The sequence below is a fragment of the Balaenoptera physalus genome, assembly GCF_965194825.1.
Source record: "Balaenoptera physalus genome assembly, chromosome: 9".
Lineage (NCBI taxonomy): Eukaryota > Metazoa > Chordata > Mammalia > Artiodactyla > Balaenopteridae > Balaenoptera > Balaenoptera physalus.
In genome coordinates, this window is record NC_138888.1 from 10,046,497 (window position 1) to 10,073,056 (window position 26,560).

General features: G+C 38.7%; 1 protein-coding gene across 1 annotated transcript in view; it reads left to right on the top strand.

The window, feature by feature from the left end:
• The first annotated feature begins 411 nt into the window (after nt 1-411).
• The window catches only part of TMEM242 (transmembrane protein 242), a 47,944-nt gene continuing 21,795 nt past the window's right edge, over nt 412-26,560 (top strand). Inside the window, exons 1-3 of the mRNA XM_082475686.1 lie at nt 412-574; nt 1,096-1,196; nt 16,907-17,044. Of these exons, the coding sequence (XP_082331812.1) occupies nt 487-574; nt 1,096-1,196; nt 16,907-17,044 (327 nt within the window). The 5' untranslated portion in view covers nt 412-486. The remainder of the gene's footprint in view (nt 575-1,095; nt 1,197-16,906; nt 17,045-26,560) is intronic.

The window sequence follows — 26,560 nt, forward strand, 5'->3', positions numbered from 1 at the left end:
GTTCCGAAATTTCCCAGCAATGTACTAAAGAAAAGGCTGAGCCCTACTTTTTAGAATCGTGCAATGTTAACGCCGGCCAAATCCCCAGACATAGTGTAAGGCTCACCGGCAAACTGAGCTGCGGGGTCTCTAACCAGGCTGGGACTGGGCTCCTGGCGCAATCTGCGACCCCTCACTGCCCCCTAGAGTCAGAGCTGAGCAGTGTTTCTAATAGACGCAATATTAAAGTGCAGCGATCATCACCTTGGAGCAGGCAAATGATCCTCCCTGGTTGACAGCCTTGGAAGACACCGCTCCCGGGGTGCAGCCACAGCAGCTTCCCCGCCCGCGCGCGGGAGAGGAGAGAAGTTTCGGGGCAAAGGTCGTTCTCCGGACCGGTATTCAGGTTGCACAGATGAGGGGGCAGCGGAACCTTTCTCCTCCGCCTAGCTCTCGCTTCCACCCGGTCCCAGTTGGCGCCGGACGCAGCAGTGGAGGCTTATAAACATGGAGACAGAGGACGCTGGGAGTGGAGAGCCGTCTTCTCGGCTGGGGGCCACGGCGTCCACTAATGACCGGCTTTTCCTGGTTAAAGGTGTGGTGTGGTGAGGTGCGGGTGTCGGGGTAACCTCACCCGGGGCCCTAGCCTGCGCTGGAGCTGGCATTCCCACGCACACCCCGCCCAGGGAGACCTTCGCTTGGGTGCCCTGAGTTTAGCCCGTGGGCTGGTCCCGCGAGCAGTTCTGTATGTGCTGCATTTCCCCCATTCCCTCTGCAGTTCCTCTTGTGTCCTCCCTTTTCTAACTCCCACTATCTCTTTTTTCTCCCCTGGAGAAACTTCACGCAGTTGTCCCCGGGAAGAGGAGGGGAAGGGACCCTGCGCTTATTTTTACCTTAGCATGGCCTCAGGAACCAGAGGTCGTGTGGTCACGCAGGTTTCCCAGCCGCTGTCATTTACCTTTGCCAAGAGCTGCTTAGCCATCGTTTCTCGAATTTCAAAAGTGATTTTTAAATAGTATCTGAAACTTACTTGTGTCCATCTTTTTAACGTAAGGTTTTTTGTTTTTTTTCCCCCTCTCCCCACCCTCCATGCCCTACCCCCAAAACTCTTGACAGGTGGAATTTTCCTTGGTACTGTTGCTGCAGCGGGAATGCTGGCTGGATTTGTTACAACACTATCATTGGCTAAAAAGAAAAGTCCTGAATGGTTCAATAAGGTTTGTGACACCGAAATCCATTCATAGCATTATTGTTGTTTACAAATCAATGGCAGCTGTTTTGACTAGGAAAAGTAAAGAAAATGTTGATGGCCTTTCACATTACTTTAAGAAGTAACCCAATATGCACCTCATAGATTCAGGAAGTGTACAAATTAATCAACTGTCAGAAGTACTTAATTATGCGCTTTTTAAACTTTTAGCAGAACAAGACTTTGAAAGCTCATCCAGTACATTTCCTATTCACAACATGACATTAAATCTAAATCTAGGTAAATCATTTTCAGTTGTAAGAGACCCCAATATTGTATGTACCACTAAAAAAGAAAAAAAATGCCAATTAAATTCTTGAGACAGCACTGCAAGAAGCGTTTCTGTTTCAGAGATGTTAAAATGATGAAATACAGTGCATCTTAGTATAGATGAAAAACATAGGTCAGCTCCTTGAACCCAGAAACCATGCATGCTTGTGGAGTGCAGCAGCCCCACTCCCTAGAAAATTGCCTGGCACATAGTAGGTGCTCAGTAAATTTTGGTTGAATGACTATAACCTACGGAAGGCAGAAAATCCTTATTCCATGAGCAAGATTGAGCAGTCATGCTGTCATGGACAGGTGTACTTCATTTTCCCAGTTGAGAAATTTTCTTCCCCTTGTGGTGGTTCTTCTGTATCATTCTGTTTCTGCCCTACCCGCCTCATAAGGTTTATTTATCCATTAATTAATTGCTTCAACAAATGTTTATTTTGGATCTTTTTTTTTAACATCTTTATTGGAGTATAATTGCTTTACAATGGTGTGTTAGTTTATGCTTTATAACAAAGTGAATCAGTTATACATATACATATGTTCCCATATCTCTTCCCTCTTGCCTCTCCCTCCCTCCCACCCTCCCTATCCCACCCCTCTAGGTGGTCACAGACCACCGAGCTGATCTCCCTGTGCTATGCGGCTGCTTCCCACTAGCTATCTATTTTACGTTTGGTAGTGTATATATGTCCATGCCACTCTCTCACTTTGTCACAGTTTACCCTTCCCCCTCCCCATATCCTCAAGTCCATTCTCTAGTAGGTCTGTGTCTTTATTCCCATCTTACCCCTAGGTTCTTCATAAACTTTTTTTTTTTTTTAGATTCCATATATATGTGTTAGCATACGGTATTTGTTTTTCTCTTTCTGACTTACTCTGTATGACAGACTCTAGGACCATCCACCTCACTACAAATATCTCAATTTCGTTTCTTTTTATGGCTGAGTAATATTCCATTGTATATATGTGCCACATCTTCTTTATTTTGGATCTTTTATGTGCAGGCACTGTGCTAGCTAGGTGCAAGAGATACAAAAATGAACAAAACATATGTACCCCTCAAAAAGCTAAGTCTGGTGTGGGAGACAGATGGTAAACAAATAATCACACAAATAACAATGTAATTACAATTTGATATTTGCTTTGGAATACAGTGTTATGTGAAAAGTCATAAACCAGTTGAATTCCTTTTTGACTTGTATTTATCTTTAATAATCTAATAATCATATTTAAGCCTTAAGAATGGCAAGAGACCACATTTAAAGTGCATTTGGATTCCCCTCTGAATACTCAGAGGTCCTATGGAGTTTGCCAAATCACTGTTATGAACTTCATGGTCATTTTCCCCCTATGTCACAGAATATTTTCAGAGCAGAAATATATATTTTGTGGCAGAAATCAGTGAAACCTGACTGATAGTGGTGCTTTAATAGTGGAGTTTTGGTTGATTTCTAAATCCAAGTTAACATGATAACCTTTGGGTCACAGATCTTTTTTGAGAATCTGTTGAAAGCTAGCGATTCTCTCTCAGGAAAAAAAAGCACATATACATGTTCACAACTTTGCATTCTATTTTCTGGTTCTGAGATTTGATATCACACATGGCCTTTATGGTCTAACATTGTGGTTTTCAAACTGTGGTCCACAGAATGCTGGGGATCCTTGAGATCCTTTGGGGGTCTGAAAAGTCAATTATTTTCATAATACTGCTAAGATACCTGCACTAATGGTACAGAAACAATGGAGGGTAAAACTGCTGGTGCCTTGCTGTAGTCGAGGCAGTGGCCCCAAACTATACTAGCAGGCATTGTTTTCTTCCTTTCTGTGCCCCCGAGGTTAAATCCATCATTGCATAAGACTATCCTCGATGAAGAAGTAAAATTATTTATTTTTAATATCTTGACCTTTGAACTTAACCTCTTTAATATTCTGTGTGAAGAAATGGGAAGTACACATAAAGCACTTCTGCTTTATACCATAGTAATATGTTTTTCTCAAGAAAAAGCAGTTGTGTGAGATACACACTGAACTAGCCACTTTTTTTCATGGCATATTATTTTCACTTGTAAGAGCAACAGACAAATTGTAGTTATTCAGAAGTGAGTATTTGGTAGACATTTTCTTGAAAATGAACAAAATGAACCTGTCTCTTCAAGCAAGCAATTGTTAGTATTTGTTGCCAGTGATAAAATTCCAGTTTTTAGGTAAAAATTAGGTTTTAGAAAACTTGTGTCTGCCATTGTGAGCTTGCCAGCTGCTCAGACACTTAAAAGGCTTTTCTTTTTTTTTAAAGATTTATTTATTTATTTATTTTATTTATTTTTGGCTGCTGTTGGGTCTTAGTTGTGGCACGTGGGATCTTCATTGCATCACATGGGCTCTTTGTTGTGGTGCACAGGCTTCTCTCTAGTTGTGTGCAGGCTCCAGGGCGCATGGGCTCTGTAGTTGTGGCGCGTGGGTTCTGTAGTTGTGGCGCGTGGGTTCTGTAGTTGTGGCGTGTGGGTTCCCGAGCGCGTAGGCTCTGTAGTTGTGGCACGCGGGCTCTCTAGTTGAGGCGCATGAGCTCAGTAGTTATGGCACGTGGGCTTAATTGCCCCACGACATGTGGGATCTTAGTTCCCTGACCAGGAATCGAACCCGCATCACCTGCATTATAAGGTGGATTCTTTACCGCTGGACCACCAGGGAAGTCCCTAAAGGCTTTTCTAATGAGATTGGTAGGGATATGAATGATGTTATTTTTTGGTATTTGATAAATAAATGATGTCAACAGTTGAAAGATAACTGTTATCTTGACAAATCATTATTTTCTGAATGATCATGATGCCTGGATAAAAGTTCCATTCAAAAATGCAGATTAGACTAATGGATTTTAATATAATAAAGTACAAAAATTCATTGATACGATTTTATATTCCATATTGCAGATAATTTTTAAGAAACTATTTGTTGAGTTTGGGTATAGTATCAAAGAAGGGAGGCTATTAAAATACTCCTCCCTTTTCCAACCACATATCTGTATGAGGAGAGATTTTATTCATATACTTCAACCAATAAACATATTGCAACAGATTGAATATAGACATATATATGAAAATTCAGCTGTCTTTATTAAACCAGACATTTAAAAGATTAACAGAAATGTAAAACATTGCCTATCTTTGTACTAAATGTTTTGTTTTTTAAGATGGTTATTTTTTTTTAAAATTAACTTATTTATTTATTTATTTTTGGCTGTGTTGGGTCTTCGTTTCTGTGCGAGGGCTTTCTCTAGTTGCGGCAAGCGGGGGCTGCTCTTCATCGCGGTGCGCGGGCCTCTCACTATCGTGGCCTCTCTTGTTGCGGAGCACAGGCTCCAGACGCGCAGGCTCAGTAGCTGTGGCTCACGGGCCCAGTTGTTCCACAGCATGTGGGATCTTCCCAGACCAGGGCTCGAACCCGTGTCCCCTGCATTAGCAGGCAGATTCTCAACCACTGCGCCACCAGGGAAGCCCTGTAAGATGGTGATTTTAATTCACATAATCAGAAATCTTTGGGATCGAAGTATAAATGGATCCTGAGACCAGGAAGTTTGAGAACCCCTGTTTCGGAGGTTAAATATCCTTCAAATAACAGTTATTTCAAGACCCATTTAGGTAATGAACAGACCATAAGGGTGAGTCATCATCTTTCTGATATAGCTACAACTTATGAGAAATTATAAAAATAAATCTTTAAAAAATATATATTGTTTATGTTACAACAACATGGCTATTTCTGTGATGTAAAGAATATAGCAAAATGTATCAGATAAGAATGCTCTGTAGGGGAAATAGCTAGATTGAGCATTCTTTATAAATATCAGTTTGATTTATGTCAAATTCAGCCCAGGATTAAACTGAAAAAAAAAAACAAAAACTAAAAACATGAACCTTATTCTTAGGTAAGCAGTTAACTTTCTGAAAAACTGAACAATTTGTTCTTGATAGGTCCTGCACCTGTGAATAATAGATTAATTCTTGTTAAAATAGATAGAAGATAAGGGGCACCCATGTCTTTAAGCATAAGAGGTATTATAAACACAAAATAATGGAAAATAATTTTTTTGTTTTATCTTGGATATTAAATATCATAACTGCATTGTGATTTGTTAAATTCAAACTTCCATATGCACATGGCTTCATTTTAATTTAAATGAAAAAAATAAACTGTGGTAGTGAAGAAGAAGGTAGCTTTCATTTATATATGTGTGACTAGCATATGTGGTTATATCTAAAGATCTTTTAAAGCAGCATTATTTTTTGGCAAGTCAGTCTTTCCCTGCAACAAGTCAGTGTTCATTTTGAAAATTCTGAGCAGGCTATATGAAGGTCATGTGATGTATAACTCCAGCAGATAAAGCTTGTGACTAGACTTTTAAAAACTTAATAATAAGGGCAGATCAATTTTTTAACATCATTTCCGCTAAAATTCATTTTTGGAAGTATGTAGACAGTAACTGATAATAACTCACTTCCTTTCACAATCAATTTCTGAGACTGATATACAAATACAGCATGTACCTTTTTTTTTTTTTTTTAATCTGAAAGTTTGGCAAACCTAAGATTTTATTTGGAGTATTGCTGTGTTATTAAGGGTTATTTTTATACATAGTTACCTTTTTTACTTAGCAAAACAAATGTGGGTTTGTGTAGACTTTTAAAAATTTATGTATATCTGTAATACATATATAATTTCTCTTCATAGGGAAATAAGAGATTTTTAATTTAAGTTTCTAAAATAAAATTTAAGCAAAGCACTTAAACTGACCCTGGTGTAATAATATTTGGTTAATGATACTGCTTCTGGATGAAAATGCAAGCCAATTAGAAATTAGTGCATTTGTGTGAGATCTGTTGCTGGAATTATAGCAACATGAGAAAAAGGAATAAGATTAGAGAGTAGTATATTGTTTTCATCATAGAAAATGGCTAAAGAAAAATCTCTTGAAAATCTGGTCAGGACCAGGATATATCTACAAAAAGTATGTCATTAGATAAGATCTGCTAGGTCTAGGCATGGGGATACAGATAAAGTGTTTCTATATACTATGAATAACATTCACAATCACAAATGCATGCATAAAAAAACCTTTATTAAGAAATGGGTTGAGCAATATAAATAAAATTATTCTTAAAAAAAAAGACTTGAGTAAATGGAAATATATTTCCCGATGAAAGACAGGATGTTATAAATTTGCTGTCTCTTGCCAGTTAGCTAATGTTTGATGCCATTCTAATGAAAATGCTAATAAATGGGGAGTTGGAGAACTTGACAAAACGTTTCAGGTTTTTTCTGGAAGAATTAATAGTTAAAAATGGTAAAGAAATATTTGATAAAAAGTAATGAGTATGATATACTTTCTGGATATTAAGACTTTTTAATGATTCTGTAATTAAATCTGTGTGATTCTGTTATTAAAAAAACCAATTCATAGTACGAAAATAGCTTAGAAACAAACCTCTGTATCTGATTTTCTAAATAAGTTGGGAGGAGAAGGATTACTCTGTCGAGTGGTGCTGGGGCAGATGCTAAGCTACTGGGGAAGTAAACCCCCTTTAGTTATCAGCTTCCATTAAAACTAAAGTAAATACCAGCTGAACTAAAAAGTTAGGGGTAAAAGTTTTTTAAACAAAAAAAAAGCTAGAAGGAAAGAGAAATGACTGACTTGAATGAGGGAAGGTTTTTTTTTTTGGTTCACTTTGTGTCTCTGTGTTACATTTTGGTAATTCCCTCAGTATTTCAAGCTTTTCTTTATTTGTTACAGTGATCTATGATCAGTGATCTTTGATGTGACTATGATGAAAAGATTACTGACTTGCTGAAGGCACCAATGATGGTTAGCTTTTTTGTAGCAATAAGGTGTTTTTTAAAATTGTCATGTACATTGTCTATTTATTTATTTTAATCTCTTCATGTCTTCTATTACTTAAATAGGTTTTTTTTTATTAGTTATCTATTTTATACATATTAGTATATATATGTCAATCCCAATCTCCCAATTCATCCCACCACCACCCCTCCCCACTTTCCCCCCTTGGTGTCCATACGTTTGTTCTCTACATCTGTGTCTCTGTTTCTGCCTTGCAGACTGGTTCATCTGTACCATTTTTCTAGATTCCACATATATGCGTTAGTATATGATATTTGTTTTTCTCTTTCTGACTCACTTCACTCTGTATGACAGTCTCTAGGTCTATCCACGTCTCTGCAAATGACCCAATTTCGTTCCTTTTTATGGCTGAGTAATATTCCATTGTATATATGTACCACATCTTCTTTATCCATTTGTCTGTCAGTGGGCATTTAGGTTGCTTCAATGACCTGGCTATTGTAAATAGAGCTGCAGTGAACATTGGGGTGCATGTGTCTTTTTGAATTATGGTTTTCTCTGGGTATATGCCCAGTAGTGGGATTGCTGGGTCATATGGTAATTCTATTTTTAGTTTTTTAAGGAACCTCCATACTATTCTCCATAGTGGCTGTATCAATTTACATTCCCACCAACAATGCAAGACGGTTCCCTATTCTCCACACCGTCTCCAGCATTTGTTGTTTGTAGATTTTCTGATGATGCCCATTCTAACTGGTGTGAGCTGATACCTCATTGTAGTTTTGATTTGAATTTCTCTAATAATTAGTGATGTTGAGCAGCTTTTCATGTGCCTCTTGGCCATCTGTATGTCTTCTTTGGAGAAATGTCTATTTAGGTCTTCTGCCCATTTTTGGATTGGGTTGTTTGTTTTTTTAATATTGAGCTGCATGAGCTGTTTATATATTTTGGAGTTTAATCCTTTGTCCATTGATTCGTTTGCAAATATTTTCTCCCATTCTGAGGGTTGTCTTTTCGTCTTGTTTAGTTTCCTTTGCTGTGCAAAAGCTTTTAAGTTTCATTAGGTCCCATTTGTTTATTTTTGTTTTTATTTCCATTACTCTAGGAGGTGGGTCAAAAAAGATCTTGCTGTGATTTATGTCAAAGAGTGTTCTTCCTATGTTTTCCTCTAAGAGTTTTACAGTGTCTGGTCTTACATTTAGGTCTTTAATCCATTTTGAGTTTATTTTTGTGTATGGTGTTAGGGAGTTCTAATTTCATTCTTTACATGTAGCTGTCCAGTTTTCCCAGCACCACTTACTGAAGAGACTGTCTTTTCTCCATTGTATATCCTTGCCTCCTTTGTCATAGATTAGTTGACCAAAGGTGCATGGGTTTATCTCTGGGCTTTCTACCCTGTTCCATTGATCTATATTTCTGTTTTTGTGCTAGTACCATATTGTCTTGATTACACTGTAGCTTTGTAGTATAGTGTGAAGTCAGGGAGCCTGATTCCTCCAGCTCTGTTTTTTTCCCTCAAGATTGCTTTGGCTATTCAGGGTCTTTTGTGTCTCCATACAAATTTTAAGATTTTTTGTTCTAGTTCTGTAAAAAAAAAATGCCATTGGTAATTTGACAGGGATTGCAGTGAATCTGTAGATTGCTTTGGGTAGTATAGTCGTTTTCACAATATTGATTCTTCCAATCCAAGAGCATGGTATATCTCTCCATCTGTTTGTGTCATCTTTGATTTCTTTCATTAGTGTTGTATAGTTTTCTGAGTACAGGTCTTTTACCTCCTTAGGTAGGTTTATTCCTAGGTATTTTATTCTTTTTGTTGCAATGGTGAATGGGATTGTTTCCTCAATTTCTCTTTCTGATCTTTTGTTGTTAGTGTATAGGAATGCAAGAGATTTCTATGCATTAATATTGTATCCTGCAAATTTACCAAATTCACTGAATAGCTCTAGTAGTGTTCTGGTGGCATCTTTAGGATTCTCTATGTATAGTACCCTGTCATCTGCAAACAGTGACAACTTTACTTCTTCTTTTCCAATTTGTATTCCTTTTGTTTCTTTTTCTTCTCTGATTGCCGTGGCTGGACTTCCGGAACTATGTTGAATAATAGTGGTGAGAGTGGACATCCTTGTCTTGTTCCTGATCATAGAGGAAATGCTTTCAGTTTTTCACCATTGAGAATGATGTTTGCTGTGGGCTTGTCGTATATGGCCTTTATTATGTTTAGGTAGGTTCCCTCTGTGCACACTTTCTGGAGAGTTTTTATAATAAATGGGTGTTGAATTTTGTCAAAAGCTTTTTCTGCATCTGTTGAGATGATCATATGGTTTTTATTCTTCAATTTGTTAATATGGTGTATCACATTGATTGATTTGCATATATTGAAGAATCCTTGCATCCCTGGGATAAACCCCACTTGATCATGGTGTATGATCCTTTTAATGTGCTGTTGGATTCTGTTTGCTAGTATTTTGTTGAGGATTTTTGCATCTATATTCATCAGTGTTATTGGTCCATAATTTTCTTTTTTGTAGTATCTTTGTCTGGTTTTGGTATCAGGGTCGTGGCCTTGTAGAATGAGTTTAGGAGTGTTCCTTCCCCTGCAATTTTTTGGAAGAGTTTGAGAAGGATAGGTGTTAGCTCTTGTCTAAATGTTTGATAGAATTCACCTGTGAAGCCATCTTGTCCTGAACTTTTGTTTGCTGGAAGATTTTTAATCACAGTTTCAATTTCATTACTTGTGATTGGTCTGCTCATATTTTCTATTTCTTCCTGGTTCAGTCTTGGAAGGTTATATCTTTCTAAGAATTTGTCCATTTCTTCCAGGTTGTCCATTTTATTGGCATAGAGTTGCTTGTAGTAGTCTCTGAGGATGCTTTGTATTTCTGCGGTGTCTGTTGTAACGTCTCCTTTTTCATTTCTGATTGTATTGATTTGAGTCCTCTCCCTCTTTTTCTTGATGAGTCTGACTAAAGGTTTATCAGTTTTATTTATCTTCTCAAAGAACCCGCTTTTAGTTTTATTGATCTTTGCTATTTTTTTCTTTCTATTTCATTTATTTCTGCTCTGATCTTTATGATTTCTTTCCTTCTACTAACTTTGGGTTTTGTTTGTTCTTCTTTATCTCGTTCCTTTAGGTGTAAGGTTAGATTGTTTATTTGAGATGTTTCTTGTTTCTTGAGGTAGACTTGTATTGCTATAAACTTCCCTTTTAGAACTGCTTTTGCTGCATCCCATAGGTTTTGGATCGTCATGTTTTCATTGTCATTTGTCTCTAGGTATTTTTTGATTTCCTCTTTGATTTCTTCAATGATCTCTTGGTTATTTAGTAATGTGTTGTTTAGCCTCCATGTGTTTGTGTATTTTACGTTTTTCTCTCTGTAATTGATTTGTAATCTCATAGCATTGTGGTCGGAAAAGATGCTTGATATGATTTCAGTTTTCTTAAATATATTGAGGCTTGATTTGTGACCCAGGATGTGATGTGTCCTGGGGAACGTTCTGGGTGCACTTGAGAAGAAAGTGTAATCTGCTGTTTTCAGATGGAATGTCCTATAAATATCAATTAAATCTATCTGGTTTACTGTGTGATTTAAAGCTTGTGTTTCCTTATTAATTTTCTGTCTGGATGATCTGTCCACTGGTGTAAGTGAGGTGTTAAAGTCCCCCACTATTATTGTGTTACTGTCGATTTCCTCTTTTATAGCTGTTAGCAGTTGCCTTATGTTTGAGGTGCTCCTATGTTGGGTGCATATATATTTATAGTTGTTATATTTTCTTCCTGGATTGATCCCTTGATCATTATGTAGTGTCTTTCCTTGTCTTTTGTAACATTCTTTATTTTAAAGTCTATTTTATCTACTGTGAGTATTGCTACTCCAGCTTTCTTTTGATTTCCATTTGCATGGAATATCTTTTTCCATCCCTTCACTTTCAGTCTGTATGTGTCCCTAGGTCTGAAGTGGGTCTCTTGTAGACAGCATATATATGGGTCTTGTTTTTGTATCCATTCAGCCAGCCTGTGTCTTTTGGTTGGAGCATTTAATCCATTCACGTTTAAGGTAATTATCGATATGTATGTTCCTATGACCATTTTCTTAATTGTTTTGAGTTTGTTTTTGTAGGTCCTTTTCTTCTCTTGTGTTTCCCACTTAGAGAAGTTTCTATAGCATTTGTTGTAGAGCTGGTTTGGTGATGCCGAATTCTCTTAGCTTTTGCTTGTCTGTAAAGCTTTTGATATCTCTGTCGAATCTGAATGAGATCCTCACCGGGTAGAGAGGTTCTTCCCTTTCATCACTTTAAATATATCGTGCCACTCCTTTCTGGCTTGTAGAGTTTCTGCTGAGAAATCAGCTGTTAACCTTATGGGAGTTCCCTTGTATCTTATTTGTCATTTTTTCCTTGTTGCTTTTAATAATTTTTCCTTTTGTCTTTAATTTTTGTCAATTTGATTACTATGTGTCTCGGCGTGTTTCTCCTTGGGTTTATCCTGCCTGGGACTCTCTGTGCTTCCTGGACTTGGATGGCTATTTCCTTTCCCAAGTTAGAGAAGTTTTCAACTATAATCTCTTCAAATATTTTCTCATGTCCTTTCTCTCTTCTCCTTCTGGGACCCCTATAATGTGAATGTTGTTGCGTTTAATGTTGTCCCAGAGGTCTCTTAGTCTGTCTTCATTTCTTTTCATTCCTTTTTCTTTATTCTGTTCCATGGCAGTGATTTCCACCATTCTGTCTTCCAGGTCATTTATCCGTTCTGCCTCGGTTATTCTGCTATTGATTCCTTCTAGTGTACTTTTCATTTTAGTTATTGTATTGTTCATCTCTGTTTGTTCTTTAATTCTTTTAGGTCTTTGTTAAACATTTCTTGCATCTTCTTGATCTTTGCCTCCATTCTTTTTCTGAGGTCTTGGATCATCTTCACTATCATCATTCTGAATTCTTTTTCTGGAAGGTTGCCTATCTCCACTTCATTTAGTTGTTTTTCTGGTTTTTTTTTTTTAAATTTATTTATTTATTTATTTATTTTTGGCTGTGTTGGGTCTTCGTTTCTGTGCGAGGGCTTTCTCCAGTTGCGGTGAGCGGGGGCCACCCTTCATCACGGTGCATGGGCCCCTCACTATCGTGGCCTCTCTTGTTGCGGAGCATGGGCTCCAGACGCGCAGGCTCAGAAATTGTGGCTCATGGGCCCAGCTGCTCCGTGGCATGTGGGATCCTCCTGGACCAGGGCTCGAACCCATGTCCGCTGCACTGGGAGGCAGACTGTCAACCACTGCGCCACCAGGGAAGCCCTTTTCTGGTGTTTTATCTTGTTCCTTCATCTGGTACGTAATCCTCTGCCTTCTCATTTTGTCTGTTTTTCTGTGAATGTAATTTCGTTCCACAGGGTGCAGGATTGTCATTCTTTTTGCTTCTCCTCTCTGCCCTCTTGTGGATGAGGCTATCTAAGAGGCTTGTGAAAGTTTCCTGATGGGAGGAACTGGTGGTGGGTAGAGCTGGGTGTTGCTCTGGTAGGCAGGGCTCAGTAAAACTTTAAAACTGCTGATGGGTGGGGCTGAGTTCCCTCCCTGTTGGTTGTTTGGCCTGAGGTGACCCAGCACTGGAGCCTACAGGCTCTTTGGTGGGTCTAATGGTGGACTCTGGGAGGGGTCACACCAGTGAGTACCTCCCAGATCTTCTACTGGCAGTGTCCTTGTCCCCATGGTGAGCCACAACAGCCCCCCGCCTCTGCAGGAGCCCCTCCAACATTAGCAGGTAGGTCTGGTTCAGTCTCCTATGGGAGACTGCTCCTTCCCCTGGGTCCCGATGTGCACGCTACTTTGTGTTTGCCCTCCAAGAGTGGAGTCTCTGTTTCCCCCAGTCCTGTAGAAGTCCTGCAGTCAGATCCCGCTAGCCTTCAAAGTCTTATTCTCTGGGAATTCCTCCTCCCGTTGCCAGACCCCCAGGTTGGGAAGCCTGATGTGGGGCTCTGAACCTTCACTCCAGTGGGTGGACTTCTGTGGTATAAGTGTTCTCCAGTTTGTGAGTCACCCACCCAGCGGTTATGGTATTTGATTTTATTGTGATTGCGCCCCTCCTACCGTCTCATTGCAGCTTCTCCTTTGTCTTTGGATGTGGGGTATCTTTTTTGGTGAGTTCCAGTGTCTTCCTGTTGATGATTGTTCAGCGGTTAATTGTGAGTCCAGTGCTCTCACAAGAGGGAGTGAGTGCACGTCCTCTACTCCGCCATGTTGAACCAATTTCCAGATGAGGGAAATTTTAGTAAGTTTAAAAACATTAGAATGCATTTTTGAGCAAAAACAAACAAACAAAAAGCAAAATAAAAGTATAAAAGAAAACCAAAGTAGGGAAATATGATAGCACATATGATAGGTATAAGGGCTTCAAAGAACATTAATATAGAAAGAATATACAAATCAGAAAACTTTAAATGGACAAATAACATGAATATGCAATTCAAAAGGTGTGAACATTGGCTTATAATAACTTGGACAAATACTCGTTCTCAGTAACAATAGAAATGTAAGTTATAAATAGTCTTATATAAATTTCAAAGGTTTCTTTTTGTGTGTTTTTATTTTTACTGAGACCATCTAATGCAGGCCAACTTGAAATGGTCCTCATAAAACAGCATTGTAACTTAGTACAACCTTTTGAAAAACAGTTTGTAGTGTTTATCAGCTTATAAAATATTCATGCTTCTCCACTTAATAATTCTACTTTGAGGAATTTTCCCCAAGGACTTAAATCAGAAGTGCAAGTAAGTGTTTAGGCACAAAGAAGTTTTTAATATAAAAAATTAATATAAAAAAGTGAAACTAGTATACATTAATAACAAATGGCTAAGTAAATTATGATAAATCAGTTGCCATGTAACCAGTAAAAATATTTGAGTTTTTGACACAACGAGAGGATGAAAGTTGAAGATTAAAAACATTTTAATGGTGTTAAGTTGTTTTTAAAATGTCCACAATCAGAAAGAGGGAGAATATGTCAAAATGTTTAACATGGTTTACTGGATAATAAAATGAAGGTTTTTTTCATTCATTCTTATGCTTTCTCATACATACCAAATTTTCCACAATGATATATAATCAGAAAAAAGTAAGATACAACTTTTGAGGAAGTTAAAGTTTTTATTGTTTCTGACTATTTCTGTTAGTTGATGTTTAATGTGTTTTAGCAGACAGGATCACAGGGAAAAATAATAAATTCTTAATATTTCCTAAATTCTACAGTCTCCTTTAAAAAAATTTTTAAAGATAAATTACATTTCATATTCAGATCAGACTATGGGAATAAGTGAATGCCCCTTGGTTACATTTCAAGTAGTCCTGTAAGTATTATCACTTCTTTCTCTACTTCCAGTAGTGTAAATATTTGAATTATCCTAAGTAATGATGTTTTTATTCTAATTTACACTATGATTTGTTTCCGCTTAAAAAGATACTTTCATTTACATTTTGTATTGTGTTGTATTTAGAATCAGAAGTGATAAATGACTGAATGGCAAATTCCACTTAGTCTGTAAAGCCAGGCTGCTGAAGTGCTCTAGCTTTTATAAGCCATGAAACCTTGAACAAGTTATTAAATCTCTCTCTACCTTAGTTGGTCTTTAGTAAAATGAGGATAATAGTACATGTCTCACAGAGTAAGGTGAAGTAAAATGCTTAATGAATTACTATATGCAAAATGCTTTGAACAGTGCTTGTCATATAGTAAGGGAGCAATATATATATATAATTATGTGTGTGTGTGTGTGTATATATATATAAAATTATTAACTGTGATATAGTATTTGGAAATACAGGATCCCTGGGAGATTGCAGTCCTGCAGTCTTATTTAAAAATTAATCTCATTTAAAAATAAGATTAATGGTCCTTTAACAGTGTAAGGAAAAATGTGGCTTTGGTCCTTTTGCTCAATGTAATTTAATCATTAGTATCAATAGTAAAAAGAAACATTTAGCATGTGAATGCCACTTGTGCAGTTTTATTCATGAAATAGATATGGAAAAAGAGCTCACCACATCCATAGAATATCACCATACTTTACAAAAAATTAAATTAGCTCCCTTCATGTTTGTCAGACCTTTACTGTTTTGTTGTTTTCTTATTATGAGCTCCTTCTAACCTAAATTAGTAGACGCTAACCCTAGATATTGTCCTCCAATGAGTGTCTGACCAGTGTAGTAGAGGAGTATCTTTGTTTTTTATTTCAGAGTTTAAATCTTTAAATAAAAATACACTGTCAACTTATATTTTAAATTACTAAGTCATGGGGCTTCCCTGGTGGCGCAGTGGTTAAGAATCTGCCCGCCAGTGCAGGGAACATGGGTTCAAGCCCTGCTCCGGGAAGATCCCACATGCTGCGGAGCAACTAAGCCTGTGCACCACAGCTACTGAGCCTGCACTCTAGAGCCCACGAGCCACAACTACTGAGCCCACACGCCACATCTACTGAAGCCTGCATGCTCTAGAGCCTGTGCTCGGCAACAAGAGAAGCCCACACACCGCAACGAAGAGTAGCCCCCGCTTGCTGCAACTAGAGAAAGCCTGCACGCAGCAACGAAGACCCAACACAGCCAAAAATAATAAATAAATAAAAATAAATAAATTTATAAATTACTAAGTCATGGAATTGGAAGAGACTTTAGAAATTAGTACTCCATTCCTCCCAGTATCTCTTTTTACAGCGCACCCACCCTTCCCCCAACCTCAGCGCATTTCGTAATGGGGGCAGTTATTCTTTTTTTTTTTTCCTTTGGCCTTGCCCGCAGGATCTCACTTCCATAATCGCAGGCCACAGCCATGAAAGCCTGGAATTCTAACCACTAGGCCACCAGGGAACTCCCTCGGTTATTCCTTTTTGAAGTGCTCACTGCATTCTTATTCTTCTCTAGTCAAGTTCGTTACGCTGATAGTCTGAAAGTTGTTCAATTAGTATAATTGTAGATTTTTACCTTAATATTATATCTTGAAACTTGGGAGGAGGGTTACTGTTTATTTTCTAGTTTCTTATTAATAGTTGCCAGGAGCTGAACTTCTGCTATATGTCAGGCATTCTGCATAAATATTTAAAAGTCCTCACAATGAGTTATATCACAAGTCTTTTCTCAAACTTAGATTTAGCACACCTCTTCCGGGAAGCTTTCCTTAAAACTTCCCCTTCTTGCAAGTAGACCAGGTGTCCTCCTTCTCTGGTACACAGTGCCCTGTGTGTATATGCAGGTCTGTCGTTGCCCTTTCCATTTTGACCATAATTTACTTCTAGTTGTCTGTGTTTCCCCCCTCCCTCACCAGGTCTTAAGTGTTTTGTCAGAAAGAAGTTGCTCTGTGTACCTAGCACGGATCTTGGCACGGTGCCTTGCACACTCAAATATTTGTCAGAGCAGTTGTGACTTAAGTCGTGCAGTTATTAAGTACATTAACTTGGGTTGGTCTGGCTTCCTAATATTATGGTGCTGACACAGAGAGTCATTAATTTCAAACACTTTCCAAATATTTATTCTTTCAGAATGATGATTTTTACCAGAACCTTTCCATCTTCATTGCAGGGAAGTGTGGCCACGGCTGCCTTACCGGAGAGCGGGTCTTCCCTTGCCTTGCGAGCCCTGGGGTGGGGCTCACTTTATGCCTGGTGTGGGGTTGGTGTGATCAGCTTCGCCGTCTGGAAGGCTTTAGGAGTTCACAGTGTAAGTAACTGCAGTCCTATAATTGGTATCTGGAATGTTTATTCTACTTTGTGTGGTCTAAATCTTGCATATTTTCAAATTTGCGTATAGTTTATTCACTATCTTGTGAAGTGATGACAGAGAATTGACTAAATTTTTACTAATAACTAGGCAGCTTCTCATTACTAGTAAATCATATAAATAATTTAAATATTTAAGCGTGGTGAAACTTCAAATATAATTAATGACTAATGATAGCAAATGTTCGTTCTGTATAAATTTGTGGGAGCTACTTGTTCAGTAAAATAATTTGGAACAACTTTCTATGCTGTTTGACATCCATATATATAAACATCGTTGTAAAATAAAGCATTTTAAAATTATTATTTAAATTATTAATGTGTTTACACATTATTGGAAAAAGATCCTAGTACCTGTGTGTGTGTAACTTATACTCCAAGCTAAAAAGCTGTACATTCAGAATATTTGGCTTCTTTTTATTTAAACTACTGGTAGGAAGTTCTGTGGACCAGGCTCTTTGTGACAGGTGAGAATTGGTGGTGGTTTAGAATGGGTGGCAGAAGTAGAGTTGATGAAAAGAGGTTCTGGATATATTTCAAAGGTAGGGGCAACAAGGACTTGTTATAAATTGAATGTGGGAGGTGAGAGAAAAAGTCAAGTCAAGGATGTCTCCAGGCTTTTGGTCTGAACGACTGGAAAATGGATGGGACCAGTGTGAAAGGAGCAGATATTAGGGGATCATGTCAGGGGCTCAGTCTGTGACTTATGAGTTTGAGGTAGATTTTAGATAGCCAAGTAGAGAGTCAAGTAAGCAGTTAGATATAGAAGTTTGGAATTCAAGGTGAAGATCTAAATCAGTAAGTATGTGGATAGTATGTAAACCATGAGATCAGATGAGCTCACATAGGCAGTGCATGTAGAGAGAAAAGAGAAGAGGTCTGAGGAAGGAGCTCTTGGTTTAGGAGCTCCTCAGGTTTAGAGGTTGAGGAATGAGGAGAAGGTTTCCCTGCTGAAGAAGCAGGGAAACCGGGAGAATGGTGACTTGGATGCCAGGTGGAAAAACATCTTTCAAGGAGGAGGATGCTGGGTATAAGTCATGTAAGACGAGAACTGGTAGTTCACGGAGATGTGGTAGTTCACGGAGATGTGGTAGTTCACGGAGATGTGGTAGTTCACGGAGATGTGGTGGTCATTGGTGGGTAAAGCCTGAGTAGAGTGGATCCGAAGGAGAGTGGAGGAGAGAGCTTGGAGGCAGTGTGTATGGGCAAGTCTTGAGTTTTGCTGTAAAGAGAAAGAAAGAAATGGGGTCGTAGCTAGAAGGGGGAATGGGATCAAGAGAGGTTTTTTTTTTTAAAGTTGGGAGAATTAACAGCATGTGTGTGTGCTGATAGGAGTGATTCAGTGGAGGCGGGGAATTGATGCAAGGGAGAGGGAATTGCTGGAGTAATAGGGATTATTATTATTGAATTTTTCACATTTAGTTTAATCATAACTACATAGGCATTATTGTACTTTTCACTTAAAATATACTGATAGACAAACAGATGTTGCTTTTTTCCTAGTCTGAGTAACCTTTATTTTTAAAGTAACTGCCTGCTAGTTATTGTTTGTAACAATAAAGTAGGGATTACTTGAAAAAAGTTAGAAAAACCATAACTGAAGATTTTTTTTTTAAAGGGAACGCTATTTATTTATTTATTTATTTTGGCTGTTTTGGGTCTTCGTTTCTGTGCGAGGGCTTTCTCTAGTTGCGGCAAGTGGGGGCCACTCTTCATCGCGGTGCGCAGGCCTCTCACTATCGCGGCCTCTCTTGTTGCGGAGCACAGGCTCCAGACGCGCAGGCTCAGTAGTTGTGGCTCACGGGCCCAGTTGCTCCGCAGCATGTGGGATCTTCCCAGACCAGGGCTCGAACCCGTGTCCCCTGCATTAGCAGGCAGACTCTCAACCACTGTGCCACCAGGGAAGCCCCGACTGAAGATTTTTGATGATTTTTATTGTTACCTCAATTTTGCTTTGACCAATATAAAATCTCTTTTTCCATTTCAGGGATTGCACCAGACATTTTAGACATAGCAGATTATTTAATCCTCACAACAGCCATGAAGTAGGTGTTAATATCCCCCATTTTATAAATGAGGAAATAGGGACTCAGGTTAAGTCACTTGCCCAAGATCACACAGCTTGTAATTGGCAGAGTCAAGATTTGAAGCTAAGTCTGATGGTCTGCAGAGCCTGGTTCGCTTCCAATTTTACCTCCCTTAGCTAAGGTGGGAGATAAAGGAGTAGGTGGAAGGGGCAGGGGAAGGAGCTGGTGAATCTGGTTTTGACTGTGGCATGATCCACACAGGCTTGATCATTTGACAGGTTTTACTGGGTAGCTTCAGTGTGGACCTCCCAACATCATAATTGACTTCAGTCTGGTATAGGACCAGCCATTCTTTTCTCATATGAGAGCAGTTATTTGAAAACAAATGGAAAAGATTGGGAGGAAATATGTCTGGTGATAATATGTGAAAGAATTATGGGCGTGTGGGTGAGTTTTGTATTTTACTTTTCTGTGTAATTCTTAAATATGTATTGCTTTGACAATAATACTGCTTTTTTAAAAATAGTCCTAGATTTTATTTTTATTAATTTATGCTGACTGTAAAGTACAACTGCCTAGGAGTACACAAAACTTCCTTGACTACATATGAAATCTGCTTTGGGGGAGGGGCATGCAAATAATAATAAAGTTATTAAGCTTTTGGTTTCTATAAAAATGACGGTCTGTTAGTACTTCACATTGAGTGCATGGAATTGATAGGAATGTTTCTAGAGTTTAGTAATGTAGGTCATAAATTGAGTAGTAAAATTTTAAGGTGTTTGAAAATATGAACAGTCTTTGATTTAGAAGAGTCATAATGAATCAATCCAAATTTTCATAGACCAACAAAATTAGGTTATTTAAATTATATGCTTGAGAACTTGGGCTTTATGGGCTAGACTGTGCTATTTTAGTTTCTAGAATGTGAAATTTTTTGTTTTACGGCACTGATAAGAGGATTATTACCTAAATAAAATATTTGGGGGCAGGATTCTTTTCTGATTGGCACTACTGAATGTATGGAGACTTGGAATCCTTTTATATTGCATCTTCATGTCTTTAACCAAAAAGAGAGAATGCAAATATCCTCTCCCTACTGGTAAGTAATTAGGCATATCAGTTTGATTTCCACATCTGAGAAGTCTCACAGAAAAATGAACCCACTGATATTTTTTAGGACATATCTTTTAAAAGCAGTCGTGTTTATTAATTTGTTCATTCAAAAGACATTTGTGGGCCTACCCTGAGCCTGGCACTGAGCTAAGACAGCGCTCCCCAGTGGACTGTTAGTATGTAAGACATAGGTTTTTAAGCGTTATGGGTGACTTTCCAAGGAAATTCTTATTATATGACCCTGCCCTGAGGCTTGTGGAGAGCAATGTGGTATATTTCGGTTCTGCATTTCAAGAGTTGTTTTTTTTTTTTAAATAAAAATAAATTTATTTATTTTTGGCTGTGTTGGGTCTTTGTTGCTGCGCACGGGCTTTCTCTAGTTGTGGCGAGTGGGGGCCACTCTTCGTTGCAGTGCACGGGCTTGTCATTGTGGCATCTCTTGTTGCGGAGCACGGGCTCTAGGCGTGTGGGCTTCAGTAGTTGTGGCACGTGGGCTCGGTAGTTGTGGCTTGCGGGCTCTAGAGCGCAGGCTCAGTAGTTGTGGCGCGTGGGCCTAGTGCTCCGCGGCATGTGGGATCTTCCCAGACCAGGGCTCGAACCCATGTCCCCTGCATTGGCAGGCGGATTCTTAACCACTGCGCCACCAGGGAAGCCCTGCATTTAGAGAGTTTTGATGAGGTTGCCCTGATTCCAGTGATGAACTTTTATCGCTGTTTACTTCCTCTCATTAGGAAACGTCATGTGTCTACGAGGAATGAAAAGTTTTAGTCAAAAAATGAGCAAAAATGGTTGCGGTCTGTGCACTCAGTAAGTAATTGAGATGATCATTCTAGATAAATGCATGTAAATCAGAATCAATTCCAGTGTCAAAATAGTTGAATTGTATTGAATCTCTAATGTAAACCAGTTCCATAGAAAAGGGTGCCATCTAGTGGCTGACCAAGAGCAGCTTGCATTCCCTATTTTAATTCACAGCTACATCTGCTGGCTGAAAAGGCTTAAAGCAAAGCTCTTCAGTTTATTAGAAATATTTTGGATTTACTCTTTGTTTATTCATAATTAGTGCAGAATTTCATTCACATGGAACATGTTTAATACATCAGATATAAATAAAAAATTTTAATTGACACAATGGTAGATCATTTAATCAGAGGTTCCAAAAAAGGAGAGCTAGTGGAAGCTATCTTGTCAGCCAGCTGTAGCAGATCAGGCCGCCCAGGATTTAAAATGGGACCCTGCCTGCCTTAGCGTAGGAATGAGTGCAGGTCCAGCCTGGCATCACCACACCAGCTCCACCCTGCTGACCAGCCATGGGCATGGCCTGATTGCTCAGAATGGGTTCATCACTTACTTTGAATTATGGTATTTTATCATGTGGTTATGATCAAGGCAGCATTAATTTTATAACAGGAACTGAATTGTGAAAAGAATGAACATTTACTGTGGGTTCATGGTCCCCCTAATGCAGTTGTGCACATGATCCTGGTGCATTCAGGCCATGTGAGTGCACAACATGGTGATGTGATTAGATTGTTTATTAGGGCAGATGTTTTAAGTTTAGAGAATAGTGGAGATAAATGCTCTTCGGGCAGTAAGGGCGTTAGTGATACTAACTGGTAATCCCCCAGTTGTCAAAAGAAAAAACCATGCCACCTACAGTTATTTACGTGTTAAAACTTTTTTACCTGTTATTATTTATAGTAGGTATTGAGCAAGAGGTTGAGCATATTTATGGTTAGGCTGTCTTGTTTTTTTTTTCTTCCCTTTGAAGGAAAAACATTAGGTGTATAAAAAATTCCTGATAGATATGATTGGAATCACTATAGCTTTTTATGCCTAATGGTCCCGTGTTCTGCATTTGTTTGAAGTTATCTCAAAATATTAGTCAGAATCACCCACTGCTAACGTTTACTGTTGTTGTGTTAGAATATATCCATGATACCTGGTGTAGTTAAATTTACATGTCATTTATAGTTGTCTTCACAGGAGCTAAAACATCGATAGAAATAAAACCATGAATGGAAACATTCTCAGTTATTGTAAAATACTTTAAATTGTCCAGAGATTTAAATTTTAAAATTAACTCTTATAAATGGAGGGTTTTTTTTAACCATGGGATAAGAGGTATTTGTTTTTATTTACATATACTGGTGTTTATTTTTAAAGAAAAAATATATTTAGGACCTACTTTTTTTAAACAAAAATGGGTTTTTTAATTTATTTATTTATTTATTTATTGGCTGCATTGGGTCTTTGTTGCTGTGTGGGCTTTCTCTAGTTGCGGCAAATGGGGGCTACTCTTCGTTGCGGTGCACGGGCTTCTCATCGCAGTGGCTTCTCTTGTTACAGAGCAGAGGCTCTAGGCTCGCGGGCTTCAGTAGTTGTGGCTCGTGGGCTCTAGAGCGCAGGCTCAGTAGTTGTGGCGCACAGGCTTAGCTCCTCCGCGGCATGTGGGATCTTCCCGGACCAGGGCTCGAACCCGTGTCCCCTGCATTGGTAGGCGGATTCCTAACCACTGTGCCATCAGGGAAGCCCATGGCTTTGCTTTTTGTAAAAAAAAAATATATATATATATATATATGTACTCATTGTTTGAAAAGAAAAAATCAGTGTAGAAAAGGTCAAAAACAAAAATCACCAAAGATCTCCCTGAATTGTAATCACTTATTATAGTAGGAACATCCTTGTAGAGCTTCTATAGGCATGCTCATAAAGTCATACATAAATATTGTTTTACTGTACTACTCTGGAACTTTTTTTCACTGAATAGTCATAAGAACATCTTTGCACAGTGGAGTATATGAATCTCCATCACTTTTAATGGCTACATGGTACTCAATTGTATGTTATAATTTACTTAATCAGTCTCCAGCCAACAGCATTTAGATTGTAATTTTTCACTATCAAACACCATAGTGAACCTCTATAGGCATACATCTTTTTGTACTGTTCTTTGTCAAGAAATGTGTTCTAAAGACAGAAGATGCTATTGTTGAATCAAAGTGTATTTTTAAAATGTTTTTGATATTTGTTGCTAAATGGCCTTCCAGGAAAGTTTATACAATTTAGAAGATACCAGCAATGTATACAAGTTTCCTAGCACCCTTGCCATTAGTAGCTTTTATTACTCTGAAATTTTTGCCAATCTGATACATGGAAAATTTCTTCCTTTATTGTGTCTCTCTGAAGACCTTGCTGCTGTAAAGGCTTTTATGGAAATAATCTGTGACTGGAGTCACAAATACTCTCCAGCCCCAGTCTTGCCTCCTCATCTAATATAGGTTGCTTTTTTCTCAAAAGGCCAGACCTCTTTTTCTTTAAAAAAACTAAAAGTAAAACATGTTAAAACATATTTTAAATATTTCTCTAAAAAGTGTCATTTGACTTTCCTCTTCAAAGAAAGATTTTTTTAATTCTTCTCCATTATGGTTCATCACAGGATATTGACTAGAGCTCCCTGTGCTGTACAGCAGGACCTCGTGGCTTATGCATTCTCTATGTAATAGTTTGCGCTTGCTACTCCCAAACTCCTGGTCCCTCCCTCCCCCACAACTGCAAGGCTGTTCTCTATGTCTGTGAGTCTGTTTCTGTTTCGTAGATAAGTTCATTTGTGTCATTTTAGATTCCACATGTAAATGATAGCATATGGTATTTGTCTTTCTCTTTCTGACTTTGCTTAGTATGATCATCTCTAGGTCCATCCATGTTGCTGCACATGGCATTATTTCATTCTTCTTTATGGCTGAGTAATATTCCATTGTACATATATATACATCTTCTTTATCCATTCATCTGTTGATGGACATTTAGGTTGTTTCCGTGTCTTGGCTACTGTAAGTAGTACTGCTGTGAACATAGGGGTGCATATATCTTTTTGAATTACAGTTTTGTCCCGATATATTCCCAGGAGTGGGATTGCTGGATCATATGCCAACTCTATTTTTAGTTTTTTGTGGAACCTCCATACGGTTCTCCATAGTGGCTGCACCAACTTACATTCCCACCAACAGTGCAAGAGGGTTCCCTTTTCTCCACACCCTGTCCAGCATTTATTATTTGTAGACTTCTTGATGATGGCCATTCTGACCGGTGTGAGGTGATACCTCATTGTAGTTTTGATTTTCATTTCTCTAATAATTAGCAATGTTGAGCATCTTTTCATGTGCCTATTGGCCATATGTATGTATTATAAGAAAGATCTTTTAAAAGAAGTAATATTATACCTTATCTCTGAGACAATGGTGAATGCACTCTAATAAAATTTATTTTCTCCAGCTCTTTTTTGTAGCTGTTGCTAGGCATACTTTTATATTAATATTTAGGCTAACTTTTTAATTACCTTATGACCAGCTTGAGGGCTTTTGCTAATTACAGTCAAATTTCTTTTACTTTTTGCTGATTTCAGTTTTACCAACATTCTGGTGTATCTCATATTAAATACATTTATTCTTACACCGTGTTTACTTACTTCAAATGAAAGCAGCATTGTAGGGTGAATGCTTGAACCCCACACGTAAAATAAAACTATGGAAAAGCTTAAAAGTTTTTAACTTCTAAGATATCTAAGAAGGAAATAAACTTCATGCTGTATACTTTTCATTGGTTTAGGTCAAAGATTAAAAACAAATTCGAGTCTCCTGGCAAATTGTTTAATGGTAGCCACTTCTGAGCGGTCTGCAGGGGAAGTCTGAAACACGGCTGAAACGTTTCCCTCTGTGTCCTCGCCTAATCTAATTTCAGTGCTTCCAAGGTTTTCTACCAGCTCCGCCCCCAGGAAGAAAGCTTCAGTTTCTTATTCTGACTGCCTTATGTCAGCAGCCGCCGCCTGGCTTCCTCTTCCTGATGGTGCTTCCTAGACCGCCCAGAACGCAGTCGTCATGGTCTTGCAGAGATAGCGCCATCTGTCAAGCCCTCGGGCCTTCAAACAGCTTAAGCACTGAGGAATATTTTTCCTGGAATCATTTTTAAATTAATTGGAAGTGGCACTGTGCGTCAGTTAAATTCAGGTCTGAGGTGACAAGAACATCTCTATACTCCTTATTTCCCATTCCATTGCAGCTCTAATGGGCTTGGCATCCCGGTGGTGAGAGGTACTCTGTGTGAATGTGAAGGAGCAATTTGGTGACAGAGAGACCGAATCAAAGGGACTTGCTCAGTTTAAAATGGGACATAATGACTGATGTCCTTTCCCTTTTTTTTTTTTTTTTTTGCCAAGGACTGGGGGAAATCAGCCGTTTTGGCGTATTGCCAAGATTCCTCTTTAAATACCTACCAGTTTCCTTTTACAAGTAAAATAGGGCCCCAAGCATCTTATAAAGCATTTTATAAAGTAAGAATGTGCAACACTTACCAGGAAAGATAAGCTCTGCCTTAAAAGCCTTCTTGTTCCAGGCCTGACACAAATCAGGCTTAATCACCTCAAGAATGTTCCCAGTCTTACTCTGCTGGAGGGAAGGTAGCCTTGATTTCACTTGGGTTTCTTATTGAGCATAGAAAATTGGACTCACATGAGCAGGTCTCTCTAACCAAAGCATTGTGGAGTGCAGACCTGATAGCGCACGCTTTCCCCTTCAGCTGTGTGTAAGTATTTCCTGACTAAAATACTTCTAACAATTTTAAGAAGAAATCTTTTTTTTTTTAATGTGCTGTATATCTTTCCACAACGCAGATTGTGTTGAACATAATTTCACTTTTTCTTGATGACTCAGATATATCAGTTATCATTTGCTTCTGTGCTAACAGATTCTGGGCTTTCATAGTTCTTATTCTTTTTGTACTTCTTCCTGATCCTACTTTGGCTCTTGTTTTTCACTTCCCACCATCCTGTTTACTTCAGGTTCCTTCTTTGCCCTTGTATTTTCTCCACGGTTCTATCCATTCCAGTGGCTTCATCCACATGCAGACAACTGCCAGGACTGCGTCTTCAGCCAGACCCCTGAGCTCCTAGCTCATGGGCCCGTTTGACTGGACACTGATGCTTGGATATCCTACCGGTGTCATGTGTGTTTCCACTTGAACTGTCATTTACCCCCCCCCCATTTCGCCCCCCAACCTACTACCGGGTCACCCACAGTGAATGGCAATATCATCCGTCATCTAGCTATGCTGCCTGGACTGAAAAGCTGGATCTTATCACGACTACACTCCTCTCACCCCTGTATCTGATCAGTCACCACGTCTTGCTCCTCCCCCACCCTCACAGCCACTGTAGCTGGGGCACCTTCCTGCCCCAAGATGCTTATCACAGCTGGTGTCCCTTCTCCCTGCCTGCCACCTTGCCCCGTCACAGCCCTTCCCCCACACTACTGCAAGGACGC